This window comes from Seriola aureovittata, chromosome 6, assembly GCF_021018895.1.
Source record: "Seriola aureovittata isolate HTS-2021-v1 ecotype China chromosome 6, ASM2101889v1, whole genome shotgun sequence".
Taxonomy (NCBI): Eukaryota; Metazoa; Chordata; class Actinopteri; order Carangiformes; family Carangidae; genus Seriola; species Seriola aureovittata.
Window position 1 is genome coordinate 26,889,072 of NC_079369.1, and position 22,793 is coordinate 26,911,864.

The window sequence follows — 22,793 nt, forward strand, 5'->3', positions numbered from 1 at the left end:
CAACCTTTTCCACATCCGACTGCCCCAGCCCACAGGTTGGGAACCACTGCTTTAAACTATAAATACTGACAGATTCAACAGCGCTCATCGTCAATGCCACTATAACTGCAGCAGCTGGTCAACAATGCAGTTGAGGGTTGCCAGATCATTAGTCGAGTATCCCTTATATCTCAGTCTTTCACTCTCTATCAAAATAAGTGACATTTTGCAGAAAACACACAAACCTGGCAGCTCAGAGTTCCTGCATAGATCTTAGCTGTAACACATGATAGCTAAAGATGGAAGATCTTTTAAAATGGGTAAATATATTGGTAGAGACAATTCATCAACATTTGCTCAACAGGGAGGAAGTGTGTGATTAATATACAGCTCAGTAGTTGACGCAAGAATTCTCTGCAATGACACATTGCGCAGTGGGAGTATCACTGCAGTTGAAACACCACAAGCCAATTTTCTGTCATGTTTTCTGTCAGGAACACGACTACACTTGAACAAGGGACATTCCAGAAACTTTATGACAGTGCCAAGGGACAAAGGAAAGTGTTTAATTTCCTCATTGTTCTTTACTGTGGTGGACAGTGAACTGATGCATGGAAAAATACCAGACGTTTCCTTGTTTACTTACAAGGCAATGTTTTATGGTTGCAGTCATCTCATTTGCATGAATTAACAAATGCAGTAATAGTTATATTAATATACTTTGTGTATATAAATAAAGTTACAAATTTCCTTTCAAAAGACCAGACCAGACAAGTAAATAAAAACCTATGTCAGACATTTCCAAATGTTTTCATGTTAGTGTTACGGGTCCCAAGGATGAGGACCGTGGTGACAAATATGTTACCTGTAAAAGCAGGTGAAGAGCAGAGTAATGAAGACACCAAGCGTCTCTGTTTTCCTCCAGAACGTGTCTCAGTCTGATTTATTTTACACAAAATAAAAGCTATGTCAACACTAAACATGAGTCTTCACTATACAATGCAGCTGGTTATTTGTTCATATCATTTACATTCAACTATTCCACAACCTCAGTGAAATATGTTCTCTTTAACCAGTTTCAGTTTCTCTAATCATCACATTTCTTTTCATACACAGCTATGTTCAATAAGTAATATCAGTAAATACATCACGTTTGTTAATTCAGTATTCTATTGGTTGAAATCACTAATCACAGTGCATCATGAAGATCCAGCATGTTGGAATAACCCTCTAAATACATCTCTTAGCTACACAGAAGTGCTCATAGTGCTTGTGCTACACTAGCTAATAAACTCAGTCACCTTTAAATATAACAGAATATTCACATCTCAACAAAATATATATTTCAACCAAAAAAGATACAAACTTAAACAGTATTTTTCAGAGTGTATAAAGTGCGCAGCCTCTCATTAACGAGCAGTTGACCTGAACAAGCTCGGCCCGTAATGGCGGTCGTTCGGGAAACTTTTCCCGTTTCTAGCGCATTTTACCCATAAATAACTCCAGTGAACTGCCTTAAACTCTCTTGTTTACATTAACATGGATAAAAGGCTACAACATAACCAACATTTTCCGATTCTCAAACCGTTTACCGACCTGTAAAAGCAGGTGAAGAGCGGAGTAATGAAGACACCAAGCGTCTCTGTTTTCCTCCAGAACGTGTCTGAGGTAGAAGCGACAGGTGGGGCTCATTTACCGAACCCCCGAACACCTGGAGTGACCACAAACGTTCCGCCCGACTGCTTTTCAAAATAAAATGACCCCTTTCATATAGTTTTCTACTTTTGAATAAAATAAATGAAAATAAATACATATATTAATGAAAGTGTCCCATTCATACATAGGCTTTATACACAAAATAATATTAATGTGGCCATTCCCTCTCAGGGGTGCCACATTAGCATGTCTGACTGAGAACAGGCAAGAGTTCCATAGGGGCTCTAACACCATAAGCTGTGGCCTGGGTATAACCAGGGCTCCATCAGAAGATCTCAGTGGTCGAGAGGGCACATACCAGGGCAATAAATCAGGAATCGAAAGCATGAACAACCTTTTGCAGATCAGCAGTTGATAAAAAAAGATGATTTGACAGATTATCTTGAGCAGAAGGAAACAAAACTGAACAACATTTTCATGTTGAAGATTACCCCTAGATTTCTTGACAGACCTCCAAGGTTAGCTCTGATTAGTTGATGGATTTAGGAAGACCAAACAAATTGACCTCTGTAATTGTTGTTAAATTTAAGGAAATTAAGGGACATCTAGGATGCAGTATCAAAGAGGCAAGATATGAGATTAGCTAGGCTGCTAGGATCTGTGGGTTTTAACAGAATGTATAGCTGAGTGTCATCAACGTAATGAATGACCTGGCTAAGAGGTAGCATAAATGGGAAACAGGCAGGAGCCAGGAACTAAGCCTTGAGGGACACCACATCGCAAATGAACCATTCAGGAAGTGGAGTTTCCCAATACTGAATAACTTCTGTTAAGGTATGAACAAAGTAAGCTAAGAGCTGTGCCACCCACATCTCCTAGTGGTGTAAGAAGATGTTTTGATCAATAGTATTGAACACAATACTTCAATCTGAAATAACTAAAATCAAGCAGTCCCCTCCATCTGCAGTTATCAGTAAGTCATTAGTTACCTTAACAAGTGCTGTCTCTGTACTATGCTGTACTTTGAAACCAGACTGGAAACCTACTTAATAGAAACCAACCTTTATTGATTGGTCCATTGTGCGGTTACTGGGCCAGATGGGGGGAGTTTTTAGGGTTTTATTAGATTAGATTCGATTAGATTAGATTAACTTTATTAATCCCACAACTGGGAAATTAATTTACCACAGCAGAAAAATAAACATCTATGGAAATATACATCAAAAATACACCAAATATACACTAATAAATACAATATACACAATACACACGATATGTACATGAAAAAGTGTAAGTTTGCACATGGTCAGGAAGAGCAGGAGTTGTGGAGTCTGACAGCTGCTGGAATGAAGGACCAGCGGAACCTCTCCTTCTTACAGCGAGGATGTAAAAGTCTGCTGCTGAAGAAGCTACTCAGAGACCCTACAGTGTCATGCAGAGGGTGAGAGTTATTGTTCATGATGGATGTCAGCTTAGCTAACATCCTCCTGTCACCTACTTCCTCAATGGAGTCTAGGGGGCAGCCCAGGACAGAGCTCGCTTTCCGGATCAGTTTGTTGAGCCTCTGCCTATCCCTGTCAGTGCTGCCCCCTCTCCAGCAGACCACAGCCAAGTAGACGGCAAAAATGCATAAAATAATTTAAAAAAAAGAATTAATTCCAGGTATAAAATAAATACTCCTTGAAGGGACATATTGTCTATATATTTTATAACGTTGCAAGTAAAGATGTACAAAATGAGAAAAACTATAAAGCTAAACATATTTATGGAAGGATTATAAAAAGGGTCACTGGGGTATAACTGTCAATACTTTTTTAATTTTAAGATTACAAAACATGATTTCAATGAGAAATTATGCTAAATCAAGCCAGTGACTACTGCGCACAGTGACTATTAATTAACCTCGAAAGACCTATGGATCAGGAAATGAAAGACAACTGAACTTCTTTTTAAACTTCTTTTTGTTGTATTGAGGTTGTATTAAATCCACAACGAAAACACTTCAGTGAGAGGTGCAGTTTGATCACTAACAGCTGACACCAGAACAAGTTTTCTACATTCTACATTTACTTCCTCATTTATGGAAAATACCAAGCTCTCATGGTGGAGTGTTCACATAACATCACCTGAGATCTTGGTGGTTTATCTCACTGTGGATATTTCAACTTCCTCCAGCTCACACTTTGGATGTTGACATAATTGAGTCAGTGGACAGGAGATATGGAGACAAACCCTTCATAGATTTTCAGTGATGTTTATCATCATGTCTTTTGACAGTGTAGTCTCAGCAACCAATACAGTTGTACTGTAGATCTATACAAAACAACTGGTTTAGCTCCGGACAAAAATTTGTACTGATAAAATATTTGCAGCTGTTGGTCCCACCTCAAAAGTCTGAAAATGTAAAACTTGTGCTTTCTTTAAAGGAACAGTAGCTGCTGCAGGATAAACCACAAAACAACCCTGCCACAGACTGAGTAAAGACTGCTTACTACCTTTACTACTCTATAACCAACCACATCTGCTGCAGAAATATCCTTTAATAATATGTGAAATAAATAAATAAAATTAGCAGGATCCTGTCAGTAAGATTTTATGGTTTGCAAATGATTTGTTTAATAATTGTAACTCACTTTATTTGAGTATTATTTTGTTTTGGAAACTTGTGACTTTTATTCCACTTAAAAGATAAATATTGTATGTTTGAATCCACTACATTTCTATTATAAGTACTGTTAGTTTAGTCAGTAGATTGAATTTTGTTTTATCTTGAAAATGTGATAGACCATACAGTAGAAAAACCAATCGGAGCATTGTAAAAAAGGATTTTGGGGGGGTGGTAATTACAATCCATGCAAATCATTAAAATTTTAATCAAGTATATTAGTCAGCAAATTAAATATATAATAATAGACACACTACCTTTTTTTTAACAGTAACAACTGTAAGATTAAAAAGAAAATTAATAAATGTACCCCGAAAATATTAGCCCTGCAATGCCTTGTGCGCATGCGTCAACTGGCTCAGGCCAGGGTCAAACCGTTTCAAACGCGACGCGGGACTGGGGACTGTAGAGCTACTGGTAAGAGTTTTGTTTATGATATTCCTGCGTATCATCTCATGAATGAAGGTGTTAACTTCTTTAACGGTAAGATCTGTTACAAGATTTGTAGTCGGCAGGTTTCTGTGTTAGACCAGGAATTTAAGTTTGTAGCTTTTTCTAGGCACTGGCAGCCTGTCATTGATAATTAGCAAGTTAGCCTCTTAACAGTCCGATGACCGACTTCGGACTGTTAAGTACAGATCTAAGTAAACACACATTACAGTTGTGCAAGTAATGTAGCTGTGTATTCTACTGTTAACAGACCGACGGCCCACCCGCGATGGCGGACTGTTAATCTCATAACCGGCTGCAAGGCCGGGCTGCACCGCCCGTCTGGCTGTTAAGAGGTCAACAAGTGTAGCGCTATTGCCAGAGTGTAATGTGAAAGAAAGTTAAGCTGCTTAATCTTAATAATAAAAATAATAATAAAATTATAATAAAATGTAGCAGTGAAGAAAGCATGTAAGGAGGGGCAGGTTGACGGCAACGTCGGTCTTGTTGCTGCAACAGCCTTGTATTGACACATTACGTTTTAAAGTCGGCCAAGTTAGCCGACTAAGTGTGAGTATAAATGTGATGTTATAGGAGTAGCGTCGCCGCATTTAAGAAATGTGGAGCAACAGAGGGAATAGAGTGTGAGATCAGAGAGGTGTTTGCGATGGGAGCAATTGAATTATTGTGTTATGATGCCATATCAGTCATGTGCTTATTGCAAGTAAATGTATCAAATTTCAACAAACTACAATCTCTTCTCGTCCTGTCATCCTACAGCTGATGACAACACATACATGACTACACAGAGGAAGATCTTGTTTCTATAATTGCTGAAACATTCCAGTTACACATGGAATCAGGACTACTGTACGAAGACAAAGATTTTAGGAACCAGTTTTCCAGTCTCATATCAACTGCCGACCAGGACAACAAGGCCACTGTGAAAAGAGCCTATGATCACCCTTGACTAGATGAATCAGGACTGTCCTCTACAATGACTTCACCAAGCAAATGCTGATTATGTGTTGTGATATTGATGAAGATATTTTCTTCTGTTTGTGTTTTGGCTGTTCGGCATGTGTTTTCTTAAGTTGCTGTGTGTTGAACTCTCAGGGTCACTTTATACATTTTCACTAAAATGGATCTACTTATAGATCCAAAGTGTGGAGAAAAAGGGATGCAGTTGTCTGTTGTCTCATTGAGTACCTTGGTAAATACCAAGAAGACCTCTTCCAAGACTAGGAGGTATGTTATAAATGAATGATCAACTCAAGGTATTCACATTACACAAAGATTTGCCCTGTCGCCACTGTTTCATTGCCAGTACTGATTGCAGAACTCTGATCCAGCCTATCTGATACCTAACCTTTGATAAATAGGCAGGGTATTACTGTACACTATTTCCTGCCTTTGTGTATTATAAAAAGGTTTAAAACACACACACATTATGTGTGTAATCTTGTTTGGTATTAAATTTTAAGAATTACATGGAGACATACATTTTTCCTGACATAAACAGTCAAATGAGAGTTTCGGGTTATTTTGTGCTGTATAGTGTGGTCCACCTTTTTAAAAAGACACACATCCACAGAACTTTGCCAACATCCTAGCAATGTAGAATTGTGTTACTGCATCCAGTGGTTCAGAATACCAACACTTTAGTTGCATAAAACATATTAAATGGGTTGTTGATGTTCTGTATACTTCCCATGTCCTCTTACTTGTAAATTGAATAATATGAAATAACATCTGATAGCGAACAATGACAAGATAATGTTTGATATTGATGGTCATTTGGTTTGACCTACGTTACATGCAAGAAGTACATGACAGATACAGATGGGGGACGCATCAATCAGGAAAATCTGCATGTTTCACCCCTACAGTCAAGTGATCTCACGGCAGCTCTGTTATTCCTTCATTCTATTATGACACATTTTCTATCCTGGAGGGAATGGTCTGTTCCAGCATGACGATTTTTCCATCTACAGCAATGGATTAGATTGATAACTGTTTCATTATGAGATACTGGGGTCAATCATTCAGGTTTTGCTTTTAATTCGTCACCTGTTTGTATAATAATGCTGATTAATACAAAAAACCTTGCTTGTGTTGAAACTGAATTGTATCGGAACACCATCTTGCTGATCTGCTTAAATTAAACTAAAAATGCATATGCTTTTTGTTCCTTTGTTTTCAACACGGAGGACGAAGGTGAGGGCCACATGGACCGAACCATGAAGGTGCTTGTGATCCAACCTCCCACCGCCGAGGAGGAACCAGCCGACACATCTATAGACAGAAGCTCAAGTACACCTTTGAAGTATTCCAGAAATTTTTTTGGAGCTTAACGGAGCAAAGCTGCTTGAGAGGGTCCACTGCCTCAAAACTAAGCTAATGGAATGACACAAACTCACTGTTTCCTGATTCTTCCCGTAAAACTTTTTGGAACTGGAACAAAGGACTACACAGACTGGACACGTGAACCACAGAGCAGTGTCCCATTGACGTTTTTCTATTCAAAAAATTCATACTGCTTTGAGATCACTGTTTCTCAGACGAGACGGACTAATCGGTTGAGCATGGTGTGCACTCACTATGTTTTTGTCTTTTAGTGCTCACTTCGGTTTGCTTTTGTCTTTTACTGTCAAGTCATAGTGGATGCTTCACTTACTATTTGTTGTGAATAGGGATGGGCACTTGAAGAAAAGTCCTTGATTATTATCAATTAACGATCAATAATCAATTCATTAGTCACTTTTTATATTAAAAATGCCTATGGCAGAAAATACTAAAGAAATCGTCTTTTTCCTCAATGAAATCCTTATTCCAAGAAGAAATTATAGTCCAACAACAGTCCTCTTAAACAAGGCATTTAAAGTGTAATTGTTTAACTATTAAAGATATGCAGCGCTGCTAATGGCAGCAGAGCCCGCGGCTTTTTTAGCTCGAAAATATTCCAACACCAAACATCGCCTTGCTCTATTCATGTTTACCTGCGATGCCAAGCTGAGTATTCATTTTTCTCTGTTGAAAATTTAAATTGTACCCTGGCTGGTTCCTGCCACGCAGTGAAATTCATTGCATTGCTTCAAGACACACTACACAACACAACCTCATTGATAAACACGTTAGATCGGTTAGATTGCACATGATCGACAAAATTCTTAACGATCAATTATCAATCATCGGTTAATCATGCGTACCCCTAGTAGTGAATTTGGCTCCAGTTAGGTTTGAATGGGATCTGATGTAATGGCTGAATTTGGGTTTGTTGTTATTTCTTGTTCTTTTACATGTACCGTGAAACTGGTTAGCCTAAGGGTGTACTGGGCTTTTATTTATATCTACTTTTACTTAGAATTTAATGCTGTTCTTTTAAGTCCATTTTAAAATCTTAAGTATTTATTGATGGATTAATTGTTGATTCATAAATTATTTTTACAATCCCTGTTTTTAATGCCTATTCAAATATGAAATTAAGGAAATACTCTCTCTTTCCCTGGTCCTCCATAGGAATGCATTGACTTAAAAAATGAACTTTTGAATACATAAGTATTTTCAAAAGCAAGTTCTCCAGTACATTAACTTTGAAATAAAAAAAATTGACTGAACAACTTGAACATTGTTGGACCAGGAGAATCTATACTGTGACTCAAGTAATGGAGCTGTGTACTTTGTCCACCTCTGCCAGGGGTTGTATGAAAAACAGTCCAGCAGGGGGCAGTGTGCACCACTAAAGCTTTACTCAAGACTACAAATCACTATTGAGATAACAAACATTTTAAATGATTATGGGCAGAAAGACAAATCCCTTGAGTGTGTGTTTGATGTTGTTTTGAATGAAAAGGAATCAAGAAAAAGAATAATCTATCTGAAGTGTTTTTTGTTTTGTTTTTTTAGGAAATAGCTCCTCTGTCACACATGTTAATAAAATACGCAAAACTTATAGCCACTGATGCATGTGGGAGGAGCAATGATTTGTTTATTGAAAGCCCTCTGTGGTTACATGGTTTGTTCGATAGACAGGAAGTCGTTGACCTTCGTAGGTCCTCATCAGTGTACAAAAACATTTTGATGCATTCATCTAAAAGAGGAAGGGTCTCTGTTGAAATAATGGGGCAGTGGGTGAACGAGGATGGTTTAGTTCCCATCTCTAGCTCTTTGCTCTCTCAGATGAAAAAAGCGATGAGTGAAAGCAGAAACGGGATGACACTCAGGTGGACGGTCCCACCTGAATTACAGAAGCTGGTGCCACAACATTTGACGCTAAGGAAGCCGAAGAGACTCCTATCACCTGCAGCTTTACACACAGTTGAGGATGCACAGCCAAAGGCCTGTTTGCCTGTCGCCCCCGTTGTCTCTGAAGATGGGGGAAAAAAAGGACGTTAAATCACGTGTGTTGTGTTTCTTTTGCTAATTTTACAGATGTCGGAACAAGCGGCGACAATGTGACAAGTGAAGTGTTATATGATGTGCAGCGTGAGGGTTTACCATTCCCACGGAAACAGCGGTTCTGCGCTCCCACACAGCGCAACGTATCGTTGCAGACGGTACTTTGAGGATCAGCACAGGTGAAACACTTCAAGCCGTTTTCTGCCTGAACCGCTGGGACTGAAACAGAACAGACATTTCAAGGAATCAAAATAACAAATAACAAAACAACAACGTCCAGAAAACATGTTGATCTGTTGACTCACCAGTCAGAGTACGACTGTTGCATCCATCTGTTCTGCAGCAATGAAGAGCGGCGTCAAAAGTCGTATTGCCGAAGTTGTACGAGAACAAACGAGTGCCTTCGCTGCAGGGCATACACGACCTGATGATCCGAAGACCGCCAGGTGCATTTTCTGTCAAATCAACGTGCAATTCAAACAAAGCTATGTTTAATATTCACAACACACCCGGACCAAACACTGTGAAACAGACACTGAGAATGAATCTTAAAAAAGTAACTGACACAAAAACACCACAACCTCTTACGGCAGCTGTCGCACACAACTCTTGGACGGACGCACAGCGCTGTTGGTTGTGGGCTCCTTCACCATGCAGACAAGTGAGAGCTGAAGCTGCAAAGGGGAAATACACCATGAAATCAAGCTGAAAAATAAGTGTTTATAATATTATATTTAACAATAATCATATTTGTATATAATCACCTGTAACAATCCTGGGTGAATTAGGAATGCTGGGTGGATTAGCAATCCTGGGTGAATTACCAATCCTGGGTGGATTACCAATCCTGGGTGAATTAGCAATCCTGGGTGAATTAGCAATCCTGGGTGAATTAGCAATCCTGGGTGAATTAGCAATCCTGGGTGAATAAGCAATCCTGGGTGAATTAGCAATTCTGGGTGAATAAGCAATCCTGGGTGAATTAGCAATCCTGGGTGAATAAGCAATCCTGGGTGAATTAGCAATTCTGGGTGAATAAGCAATCCTGGGTGAATAAGCAATCCTGGGTGATCTAGCAATCCTGGGTGAATTACCAATCCTGGGTGAATTAGCAGTGCTGGCTGATCTAGCAATCCTGGGTGAATTACAAAAGCTGGTTCTACAACAATTTGGTCCTCTGATGAATTTAAAAGAGCTCATAAACAGTGGGACGTTCCGTTGAGAAGCAGCTGCACACACACGCACAGAAGCACAGCCAGAGACCAGAGTGGGGGTGTTCCCGATCACAGCTGTAGATGAAATAATCACAGGTTTTACTTTATGAATTTTATTGGCTTTAAGAAGGCACTTAACATACAGCCTGGTCAAGTGGTCTATGTCAGGTTGAAGTACCATAATCAATCAAAATTTAATTTAGAAATCCGAATTTAGAAAAGAATTGTTGTTACTAGAACTCCAGAGAGAGGCCTGAGTGAGGAGAGGTATCAAACTCAAAACTCTTTCAGATTAAAGCGTTTCGATTTTAGGTCAAATGATTACATAGGTTCCCACAGCAGGACTGGGCCACTCGTGTTTCATTCGTACCCAAGAAGAATTTTCAAAACTCAAGTACAAAACTAGAATTACCCCCTCGTGGTCCTCTGCCTCCTCCACTCAGACTAGTTTCAGGTTAAATCCCTGTTTATCCAGAGTCATAGAAAATATGAACCATTCGTGTGGCATTTTGTCATAATTGCTGTGTGAAACCTTGAAAAAGTGTTGCTTAAAAGTGCTTTGTGAGCTCACACTGAACTTAACCTTTGACCACCAAAATATAATCAATTCATGATGGTCACTGTGTCCTTGACTTTTGACCTTTAACCACAAAAATATAACCAGTTCATCCTTCAGTCCTAGTGAATGTTTGTGCCAAATTTGAAGAAGTTCCTTCAGGCAGTTACTGAGATATCATGTCCACAAGAATGGGACGGATGGACGGACAACCTGAAAACAATATGGCCCCGGCACTTAACTATTGCCGGCGCGGAGGAATAAAAGCCGGTGAGTGCCACAAATTCTTTCCAGTCACTCCTACATGAAGACTCACCAATCCCACTAAAGCAGTGATCCTCCACTCCCACACACTGCACCACATTGTTGCAGGCAGGACCAGCACAGGAGTAACACTGTAGCCCGTTTTTTACCTGAATTTTAGGATCTAAAACAGAGATAGACAAAAAGCATGTCATCAGCTGTCAATGACTCAACTCAACACATCCTGTTTTCTCATTGTGTTTCACTGTGCCCAGTGGGAAGACGATGACTTACAAGTCGGGGTTTGAGCGTTGCAGTTATTTGTGTTACAGCAACCAAGAGCTGCCCGATGATAATAATTCCCAAAGCTGTATGAAAACATTTGAGTGCCTGCGCTGCACAGGATGGACGGCATGCACGATCTGGAAACAGTAGGACGTAGAATCGCACTTCCTGAGGAATCAAAGTGGAGTTTTATTCATGTTACAAAACACACAGACGAAACACTGCAGAGCAGAAAACTAATATAAGACTTCAAGAAACATCGGGAAACATTAGACTTGTTTTCTACCTTGTACGACAGCTGTTGCACACGACTGTTTGACTGTGGGTGGACACATGAGACTGACTGCGTTGCTCCTTGACTGATTCAGACACCAAAGAGCTCCATCTGCAATGAGGAAAATACTGTGAGTATAAATGATAGATCATTTATATAAATGATAGATTATTTATATCACTGCGTAATATCTTCAGTTAGAGATGCCACTTTTTTGAGACCTTGGACAGGTAATGACTTAGATTTGGCTGATACTGAGGACGTATCGGGGACTTCATCAACCATCTTGGAATGCAAGCCCCTTTGAAGATTAAAATATTGATTAAATTTGATGTGTAACAGGAGTGGTAGTTTGGCTCATATCACCAATGGATTGGTAGTATTTTATAATTGATTTAGTTTTGGTTTAGAATTAGAGTTTATACTCCATATCTACCAATTTAAAAAGCATTCCTACATAAAAAAAAAAATATGTTACAAGCTTTAAATTAGGAACCCTGATTTAAAAGTGAAAGGAGTTACCTGTGCTGGAGAGCATCCAGACGAGGATGAGAGGCAGGAGAAGATTCATCATGATGAGTGAGTGAGCAGACTACTGGTTCTACAGTGGCACTCGCTACCTATTAAAAAAAAAAAATCTAGGTCTCGGTCATCTCTTAGTAAAAACCACAGTGTGACTTTCTTTCCACGAACACAACGCTCACAGCCTGCCCTCTTCCTGTTTACGGCAGTTTATGTCACAAATAATAAAATCTTCATCCAACATTTAAAAAACACAGTGAAGTGCTGAAACAGAATCTCCATTCAAAACTGTCCGATGTGTAAAGTACCTGTCACTCAACATGAAGCCGTAAAAGCAACATAAAAAGACACTGTAGAAGACAATTTCCATTCATGTTACAAGCACTCATATGACTTCTGTCTGCAGCTCATGCAGTAAGCTTTAATTTACTGGGTGTATACTTGCTGGCAGGAACAGACTGACACAATAACCCAACCCCCCCAACACACACACACGCACACACACGCCTTTTTGCAATTACAGGAGAAAACGGAGGCTACATGTGCACCATATAGTCAAAGCAGAAATATTTAAATATGTATATTTATATATACTGTATTTATATTATGTCAATAAGAACATTGGGTGAAGGGCAGTAATTTTCCAGGGCTCTCTGTCTCTCACTGAACTAGGGCGACTTCAGTGAGGTAGTGTTAAACACAGGTGAGGTGATATACGGTGCAGGACAAAACCAAAATGACCCTCCGACCACCAGGAAATGTCCCGGTTTCCCAGCGGCCGAACTTCTCCGCTGTCTCATTGTGTCCCGACCACGTCTTGATCCAAACTACCTATAAAAAAAGCTGTTCACCTGCTCTCATGCCAGCCCATTGTCCATGGAGGTACTCTCCTTGGATTGGCTGAGAACCGAGTTGTCCAATTAACCAGGTGCAAAGTCTTTGAGCTGATTTGACCCACTTCTGTTGTCTCAGTCCAGGGGCTCAATGGCAGAAATGTCATAAAAAAAAACACACATCAATAAAGAACACACAAAACACAATATTAATAAAGTATCAACGAAACATCTCATGCAATAACTAAATCATGCAACATAAACAAATAACTCAAAATAATCAACCCATAAGGAAATCAAAAATCAAATCCAGAATTAAAAACAAACACATTTCTGCCATCTGACATCTCCCCCACTCTTTAAGGTTAGCAGTCCCTGCTACCTGAGGTCAAGTTCTCTGTACCTGGAAGGTGGCTGTCAGCATCATTGTGAGACTAATCTTATCTGTGACTCTGATTCACCCACAACTTTTTTTTTTTATTAGTTCTGTCAAGTTTAACCAATAATATGATGTAACAACTTGTCAGTTGCTCACCTGTATCACAGACTGTAAATAAAGATGGACGTAGCCTCCGTGAGGTTCAGAGTGAGCTGCTCCACCGACACAATCTTGGCAGTACCTGACTCCGCCCCTAACTCCCGGCTAATCCAAAAAGGGACAAAGAGGAGGCGCTTGTGTAGAGCGCAAGCATACACTCAAGTTAGCATCATTAGCACAGCTGTGCTAACTTTGAAGGCTAACTCAAGGTTAGCCAACAACCCAGGTATGGTGAGTGCAGACACTGATACCTTTTAGTCAGAGTTAACATAAATAAAATACTAGGATTACACCCACCTCCAAAAAGAGGAGCAGTTTAGTGACTCACATTAGCTGAGGTGATGCCAAGCAGACAGTTAGCGGGCTGTGGCCACGCCCACCTGTCACTCAAAGTGATGCCCATGCCCTCCATTCTCCATTACTTTAAGCTTTAATAAAATGTAAACGGGTGAGTTATATAAACAGGTGTCATGAAGGAGTAAATGAGCAATAGAGACCAAAAGTGTTTTTGTACCAGGCTGTAAACATGTTTATTTCTGCTGTAAAGTTGGACATTTTAACATGGGAGACTGTGGGGACCGACTCTTGGTGCTGGCAGATTGCTGCTCAGTCTGTATCAGTGGCCTAATTCAAATGTTGCCAGTGAAATGTGCTTTTACACATAAAATTTTATGCTGTATGTTATATTTAGTCACAGTCAGAAAGTCAACAGCAGCTCATCAAAATGAAAAATGTCTTCAAAGTCATTGCACTTAATGGTAATTGTGACATATTTCAAAAGGATCGTCCTAATCTTTAGTAATTGGACAAAAACCTTCAAAGTAAATCCATTGTTTTGTGTTTGAAATGACAGTGTTTGAAGTTCAGCATATTGTTTCCACTGTGACAAAGGAATTTGCATCTATTGCGGGTGTCTGCCATGTGCAGATTATGTCATAGATTGCCCACTGTTTTTACTTTTGACTGTTTATTATGTTTGTGCCTCGACGCAAATCAATTCCCCTCTGGGATCAATCATCAGCCTCTTATTACTCAGTACAAAAGTAGCAGCACTTTGATCATTTGACTTTTGACCATTCCCTGTAATTGTTTTGTTGTATTTCTTGTTTTATAGCATTACATTTATAGGTGACAACGTGGTGAACTTGTGATTCACTTTTCAGTTTAAATTCGTGAGTACTTCCTTTCTCAACCACACAACCAACATATTTTTTTGTAAAAAGCAAGTGTAAAAAACACATACAGGTGCTTCCTGGTTACAAACAGAGCAATACTTCACTTGGCATATTCATGCATTTCATTTTTTCAAACTAATAAAGAGTGACCAATTCAAACATGGCAACATGGAGATCGATAGGACATGATGTATTTTATTTACTGAGAAACAGTTTATCTATAGAAGAATCCAGGTTGTGAGCGAGCAGACGTGCCACCATTACCTAGTAAAACTGTGTATAAAGAAATGTAAAGAAATTCACTTTTACAGACCTTTGCCAAGATAGCGGTCAAAGGTATCCTGTTTAACTGATCACATGTTGAAAATATAGCAATCGAATGATATTAAGATAAAGATTATAATCTATTAAACTCTTTTTGTCAAAGTTGAAATTTTTCCTCAAGCTTCTCCTCCATGAAATCCATTTTTCTTGGGTAAACAGCATCACCTGTTTCTGATATTAATTATCCGATGCATTTGATCTGATTAGGATAGAAGAAATTATGGACATTGATGATTTAAATCATTTTCAAAATGTGTCATTTTTAAATGGGTTTTGGTACAGACTAAGGAAACTATATAAACATTAAGTTAGGTCAAGGTTTTTCACAAGGAAGCAAACTGAAGGCCATCTCAAAGCAGATACTTTGTAATAGCAGATAACATCATTTTTATTAAATACATATCTCATTAGGGTTCAGCTGGAAGATCATGAGGGTTTGAAGCACATGAGTGTGGAGACTTTCCAGTGAGTAAAATAGTGTGTTGTCAGTTTTTCTTAGTAAAAACCACAGTGTGGCTTTCTTTCCACGAACACAACGCTCACAGCCTGCCCTCTTCCTGTTTACGGCAGTTTATGTCACAAATAATAAAATCTTTATCCAACATTTAAAAAACACAGTGAAGTGCTGAAACAGAATCTCCATTGTCCAATGTGTAAAGTACCTGTCACTCAACATGAAGCCGTAAAAGCAAAAAAAAAGTAAGAAAACACAATTGCCATTCATGTTACAAGCACTCATATGACTTCTGTCTGCAGCTCATGCAGTGAGCTTTAATTTACTGGGTGTATACTTGTTGGCAGGAACAGACCCCCCCCCCCCACACACACACACACACACACACACACACACACACACACACACACACACACACACACACGCCTTTTTGCAATTACAGGAGAAAACAGAGGCTACATGTGCGCCATATAGTCAAAGCAGAAATATTTAAATATGTATATTTATATATATTTATATTATGTCAATAAGTTAATAGAACATTATGGTGAAGGCCAGTAATTTTCCAGGGTAATCTCTCTCTCTCTCTCTCTCTCTCTCTCTCTCTCTCTCTCTCTCTCTCTCTCTCTCTGAACTAGGGTGACTTCAGTGAGGTAGTGTTAAACACAGGTGAGGTGATACACGGTGCAGGACAAAACCAAAATGACCCTCGGACCACCGGGAAATGTCCAGGTTCTCCCGATGGTACTGCTCGTTGCATGGGCTTTCTCTCTGACCCCTGAGTGTTCAAGTGGACTGAATGCTGTGACATTTTTTTATAGTTGAAACTTGTTGTGAATTCAATGTAAGAGCAAAAACTATCCTCATATTAATAACTAAACAGTTAACAATAATAATAACTAACTCATCTGCTGACTTTTTCAGTACTCTGATATTTCAGCAGTTACACTGTCAGTGGCTGTGTTCTTACAGCAGTGACTGCCTGGTCCTACAGCGCCCTCTCCTGATATGAACAAGTTACTGCGTGAAGGAGTCCACACCTTAGCTACTGCAATACTGTATGGGCCAGTACTTATTCCATAAAATCCACATAATCCAGAAAAAAGATGGTCAGACTTGCCATATTTGCAAAGTCAAAGAAGCCATCTGTTTTCTCTTATCAACTTCCAATGTATTAACCATTTTTTATATAAACATCCTATAAACATGTATTTTCATTTATAAAGTGATATTAGAAAACAAAAATTTATCAAAGTGTTTTAAACAATATTTCTGTTATAATTCCTACATACATTCTTACCCAGCAAGACAACCAAATTATCAGCATCTCTCTTTCCATCATACCAACAAGGGGCAGTATTTAATTAAATCATCTGGATATATGAAGATATACTGTAAGTTTATAACATATAGGAAATACCCAATTTGTAAATATACTGAAACTATCTGTATGATGAATTTTATATAACCTATTTGTTAACAATATAAATTTAATCTATTTATTAAAACAAAATGCTTTTCAACTTTTAATATAGATGTATAAAACATATTAGTCTTTCTTCATTAATTTTAAAGATTCAAACATATATATTTTTTGTGCTAGACATATATGAAACTGTTCCAATTTTCACTAGGTTTGATATATCATTTTCACACATATGTACATGTATAATTTACTTCATATTTCCATATATGAAAATTTAATGTATGTGCATATGTTATATACATTTAGATATGGGGACACGCAGCCATAAATGCAGCATCTGATGTTTCAGTGTGACGTCGTTAGTATTGAAACAAACTGTTTCTAATGGAGTCAGATTTTCAGGGCAGTAACAGCTGAGTCAGGACTCTGGTTTCCTCTCATTAACCAGTCAGTTTTTGGCCTTAGGTTTCTATTCCTTGGAAACGAGAGTGAAGGCGTCGCTCAACAGAAGAAAGACCAATTTTCGCTTCGCTTTATTCGCACTAATTTGCTCTCCGGCCACAAAACATACCCGGAACTCGACTTTTTCTGCAGTGCTTTTCTCACAGGAACTCTTGTGTCTCTGCTCTCCCGTTAAGTCATATGTGTCAAACTCAAGGCCCACGTCCACATCCGGCCCGGCTTGCAATTATATCCGGCCCGCGAGATCATTTTATATTATTGTTACTAATGGCCCGGCAATATTCAGCGCTGGTAACACAATAAACTACAGATCCCATAATGCAGCGCTTCAGCTGCCTTGCTGAGCGCTTTCCGCGCCAATCAGGTCTAGTGTCTGTTGCTGCAAGTTATTGCGAAGCTAGCCCCTCGTGATGCCGAAAAGAAAAGTTGATTCTGACACTGCGCGCGGAGTTCGCACGGCGCTTTGGTGACTTTGAAAAACAAAAAAAGAATTTCGAGTTGCTTCGCAACCCATTTGCCGTCGACGTGGAAACTGCACCTGTGCAGATTCAGATGGAGCTGATTGAGCGGGAGTGTAATGAGACACTAAGGCAAGGTACGACACTGCAGGGCCCACAGAGTTTATTCACTCCATCCCCGCAGCAATGCCCCAGCTCCGTCCACATGCGGCTCCAACCTTGTGCATGTTTGGTAGCACATCTCTGTGTGAGAAGCTGTTCTCAGTGATGAAGATCAACAAAACAGCACACAGGAGTCGTCTCACTGATGAGCACCTGCAGTCCATCCTGAGAGTCTCCACAACACGGGACCTCACGCCAAACATAAACGAACTTGTTACCAAACAAAATGCCAAGCATCCAGCTCTGATAAAATGGCATAAGAGTAAAGAAAACTGAATGATTTGATTCGTTATTTGTTATTGCTGAAAAGCACAAATTTTATTTATATTTCCAGGTTTTGTTTTGTTTTGCAGCATTTTCATGTTTCTAACTTGTATAATTTTTGCCAGGAGATATTTTTATGGAGAGTAAAATCATTTGGGATATTTAAAATTTAAGTTTTTTATATAAAATGACATAAAAGCAAAGAAATTCAAATGTTTTGATTTGTTATTTTAATGTTTACTTAAAGCACAAGCACTGTCACAATTTTTTTTTTTTTTCAGGCGTTTTTGCAGCATGTTCATATTTCTAACTTGTATAATTTTGTCTGGATATATTTTTTATGGAGAGCAAGATATTTTAAGTTATTTAAAGTTTAAGTTTATTTATTCCAGAATAACATTCCTGTCTCTTTTTATTCATATTTATGTTCAAAAAACATTTAGTCTTAGTGTGTTCGATAAATGTTTATTCTGTTCGGCCCGCGACCTAAAGTGTGTTTTGAGTTTGACACCCCTGCGTTAAGTGGACGTCCTTCGGCTTTACGAGTTTTTCGCCTCAGTTCGCGCTGCGCTAAAGCGAACCTGCGTGTGTTCGCGTCTCCTTCGACTTGGTACGCGAACGCCCCTCCTGTAAAAGTCTCGCCAACTTCAGTTAGAAACATTCAAAGACCTGAGCTCAACCACAACACATCTGCAGCAGAGCAGCAGCTGGAGAAGCATTTAGAGCAAAAATCAGTGGAGCTGATATTAACTACAGAGGCGAGGGAACAGCTGATGATGAGGTGAGTATATAACTGTAAGTGTTGGAGCTATTTGGTAGGCACAGTGAGGACCAGCATGCACCTGCGTGGGCCAATGGTTTTCTACCAGTGCAAAGAGAGGCAGCAGCAGCCATGGCTTTTCTTTGGTCTTTTGTTTGTTTTATTTTGTTGCAATGAATCCACACAAAACTGCAAGATTGGAATGGACATTCATCTTCCTTTGCCTGCGTTAAACCACATCCCTATGGTGCATCAGTGGCCTTTTAGGTTTGGTTTAAAGTTTAATTTGTTTTTTATTGACAAATGGTCACCACAGTAAGGGTTAGATGTTAATTCATATTCTATATTTGAGTTAATTCACTCAAAATATATATTATTATCTTAACTGCCATAAAATATCTATGTTGTCATTTGATATGTTTGTTAATTTTAAAATTTGACATTATTTATATGATTTATTTATAATATGCGATATTATTTCTTTTTGCATTGGTTCTATGCAGAGCGTAGGAACTAAGTTTGCACCTGTGTTGCACAAGGACACTTTAAGTTGTAACATTTTTATTATTATTATATTACATTTAGTGTTTATACAGTTTACTTTTTGTACATTTATGTTCACACAGTTAACTATTTATAATGTATGTTTACACAATTATTACTTACATATTCACAAGTTTAAATATTTACATTTGCATCTTTAAAAAACAGTAGGCTATTAATAACCTCCTGAATCCGCCTTTGTAGTTTTCTTTTTTTTCCCCTCAGTCTAAGTCCTCCGAGCCTCTGATTAGTTAGAAACAGGAAGTCCTGTGGTTGTGATGCAGATAAAATGTTCTGCTTAAAAGGGTCTCCACCCAGTTGTTTCCTTTATCAAGACTGATCCAAGCCACCACATAACTAACCCTCATGTTACATGATTTATTCAGTGTTTTATTTTTTTTACAGCAGCAGAACATTAACATTGTGATTCCTGGTTTTATTATCAGGGTTGTTCAATAATTACTTCTAAATAAATCCATGTAGTTTGTTTTTATCTAATCCATGAATTGTTTTCTGAACTTGTTTTTTACCACTCAAAGATTTGCTACTTTGTTTTTTCCCTCGTCTCCTTTTCTTTGTGTTACTTCTTTTGTCATGTTTTTCTATTATTCCTTTCATCCTTCCGGTCTTCCTTTCTATCTAATTTACCTTGCTCCATTTCTTTCCTTTTCTTCCTTCCTTCCTTCCTTCCTTCCTATTCAATGCTCCTATATTGACCAACTGATGATGCGTTTGTGTTTTTTTTTTTTTTTATTCTCAACCAGTGCTGCTCAGACTGAAACAACATTGGAGGCCCTGCAGTGCCACTTCACCTGGGATCTGGACCAAAGCAGGTCCAAACTTCTCCGTCTCAGGGACAAGGTGGAGGACATCAGCACAGAGGAGGGAAACAGTTGGCTGGGTCACATGTACAACCTGCGGGGGTTCATCCAGTCCAAGCTGGGGTTCACCGATGATGCCAGGAGTCTCTTCAGCAGGGCTGTAGAGGCCTTCCGCAAGATGAGAAACACCGACTCAGATGAGGGTCCCTGGTTGATGGTGAACTATGGGAACCAGGCTTGGCTGCACCACCTCCAGGGAGAACATGCAGAGAGTCAGGCTTACCTCTCAAAGGTCGACGCCCTGATGAAAGAATACCCATCTCCATCGCAGGACGAGCTCCATCCAGAGATCTACGCTGAAAAAGCCTGGACTCTGATGAAGTTTAACCCAGACAAACAGCTGTTGGCTACAGATTACTTCCAGAGAGCCATCAGGATGCAGCCGGACATGGTGGAGTGGCAGACCAGCCATGTGGTAGGGTTAGTGAATAGTTTCAAGCACAGCAGCACAGGGCTAGACGCTGACATCCTGGAGAAAATGAGAAACGCCAAGGAACAGGACCCAGAGAACCTGCACCTTGCTGTTCGCTACCTCGAGCAACTTGCCAAGAAAGGAGATAGAGTCGAAGATGAAGCGCGTGAGCTAGCCAAACAGGTTCTGAGAAATCTTGTCGGCAGTTACAGGGGTATAAAAGCATTACTGAGAGTTTACAGAGACTACGTCTCTATTGATGAGGCTGTTGATTTGGCAGAGGAGGCTCAGGGAAAACATCCAGACAAACGTTATCTGAAGAGGTGTTTAGCACTCTGCTACAAATGGAAGATCATTTTATTCTGGGAGAGTCGCCCAAAGCAAAGCCTGATAGACAGCGCCATCAGGCTCCACGAGGAGGTGATTTCTCTTTATCCCCATTCTTCCTTTACTAAGAGAATAGACCTCGCAAATATTTACGCAAAGTCAAAACGCGGCCTGGCTACATCTGAGCAGATGTACCAGGAGCTGCTGAAGCGTGATCTGGAACCTGAGGACAAACAGCTGCTTTACAACAACTATGCAAAATATCTGAAGTTTGAGCGACAGGATGGACAAAGGTCGATACATTATCACATGAAGGCGGCAGCGATACCGCAAGAGTCGTTCTTTCGGCAGAACAGCATCCAAGTTCTGCAGAAGATTAAAGACAGGAGCAGGGGCCAAATGTGTATGAACATAGAGAAGTTTCTGGCCAACCTGCAAGAGCCGTAGTGTTTTTAACAAAACATAGGTATTCCACTAGCGAACAAATCTGTACATACTTTCATTTGATTACATCAACATTAGGTAAACTTGCAGAAATAACTTGTGCAAATTGAGGAAAAGGGGTCCCCTACTCTGAAGATAGAAAGTGAAGTCTGATTGATTGATGTGATAAATTATCGCAGATTTAAGTCAATGGCGGATTTACCATGAAATCTCACCATCAGAAACGTTAGATTGATCAGAAAGATTCGACTTCCACGCTTTTATAAAGGTCAAACATCGTTTCAGAAAGATACAATTTTTGAAGGAACACCGTTCAGACATTTGACCAGTGCGCAAACTCAAACCTTTAAGACTGGTCCCACCAACATGTAAAACAGCTAAATCAGTTCATTTTAATGAAATTTACTCGCAGGGGTGAAGTCCACGCAAACTTTCCACATCAACTTCAGCTGTTGCGAACGTTGACATGTAAATCCGTGTCACTGACGTTTCGTGATCCGTCTTGAAAGTGCTGACCTTCGAGGGAAATACAGAGTACGAGGTCTGCAAGACAATTATTACATTTTAATTTTATTATTAATAATTTTTATTAAGAATATATTAAAAAATAATCCTCAAAACCACAAACAGCAGCAATAATCTTTATCTGATTTATGTGAAATAACTTTCTAACTGTGCGGCCATGTTAAACCGTCTGTTTTTACTATATCCCTTATGGGGTTTTTTCTCAGCACTGTATTTGAAGTTTATAAAACAACATAATACGCTTAATACTGAAAAATAACAGTTATTGTAAAAGTTTATTTGTTATATAACCTCAATTGTATCACTGGATGCAACTGTTTGCATGAACATAAAGTGGCTATGTTAAGCTGTGTCTAAGTTGTACACTATACTAACAGCCTTTAAAACCCATTTATAGACTTGCTCTTAAGTGATGTTGTCTTTTGATTGTCCTCTTGTTATTTTGTATTGCTTTGGTTCTACTATCCTAAAGATACTGAAGTATATGTTACTTGTCTTTTCTCTGTAACTTGTAAAAAAAAAAGATAAAGATAAAGTTCCTGATGGACAAAATGCCAGTAGCATCACACATGAGTCGATAGCTC

General features: G+C 39.1%; 2 protein-coding genes across 2 annotated transcripts; one reads left to right on the forward strand and one right to left on the reverse strand.

Annotated features, from left to right (window-relative positions):
• Window positions 1-8,697: 8,697 nt before the first annotated feature.
• On the reverse strand, window positions 8,698-12,673 carry LOC130170356 (uncharacterized). Its single transcript, XM_056377550.1, has 10 exons — window positions 12,530-12,673; window positions 12,222-12,319; window positions 11,712-11,810; window positions 11,435-11,593; window positions 11,214-11,324; window positions 9,892-10,416; window positions 9,709-9,801; window positions 9,433-9,582; window positions 9,227-9,346; window positions 8,698-9,095 (listed from the first exon to the last, which is right to left on the reverse strand). The coding sequence occupies exons 2-10, from the start codon at window positions 12,271-12,273 to the stop codon at window positions 8,905-8,907; spliced, it is 1,500 nt and encodes a 499-aa protein (XP_056233525.1). The 5' UTR covers window positions 12,274-12,319; window positions 12,530-12,673; the 3' UTR covers window positions 8,698-8,904.
• A 5,145-nt stretch (window positions 12,674-17,818) lies between these two features.
• On the forward strand, window positions 17,819-22,766 carry LOC130171239 (interferon-induced protein with tetratricopeptide repeats 1-like). Its single transcript, XM_056379151.1, has 2 exons — window positions 17,819-19,098; window positions 20,385-22,766. The coding sequence occupies exons 1-2, from the start codon at window positions 18,779-18,781 to the stop codon at window positions 21,685-21,687; spliced, it is 1,623 nt and encodes a 540-aa protein (XP_056235126.1). The 5' UTR covers window positions 17,819-18,778; the 3' UTR covers window positions 21,688-22,766.
• Window positions 22,767-22,793: the final 27 nt, after the last annotated feature.

Excerpts from the sequence above, each read along its gene's own strand:
- LOC130170356 (XM_056377550.1), bottom strand. The coding sequence starts at position 12,273 with ATGATGAATCTTCTCCTGCCTCTCATCCTCGTCTGGATGCTCTCCAGC. Across the intron at positions 11,811-12,221 it reads CTGGATGCTCTCCAGCACAG|ATGGAGCTCTTTGGTGTCTG; the intron begins GTAACTCCTTTC and ends TCCTCATTGCAG. Across the intron at positions 11,594-11,711 it reads TGCAACAGCTGTCGTACAAG|GAAGTGCGATTCTACGTCCT; the intron begins GTAGAAAACAAG and ends TTGATTCCTCAG.
- LOC130171239 (XM_056379151.1), top strand. The coding sequence starts at position 18,779 with ATGTTTATTCTGTTCGGCCCGCGACCTAAAGTGTGTTTTGAGTTTGAC. Across the intron at positions 19,099-20,384 it reads AGGGAACAGCTGATGATGAG|TGCTGCTCAGACTGAAACAA; the intron begins GTGAGTATATAA and ends ATTCTCAACCAG.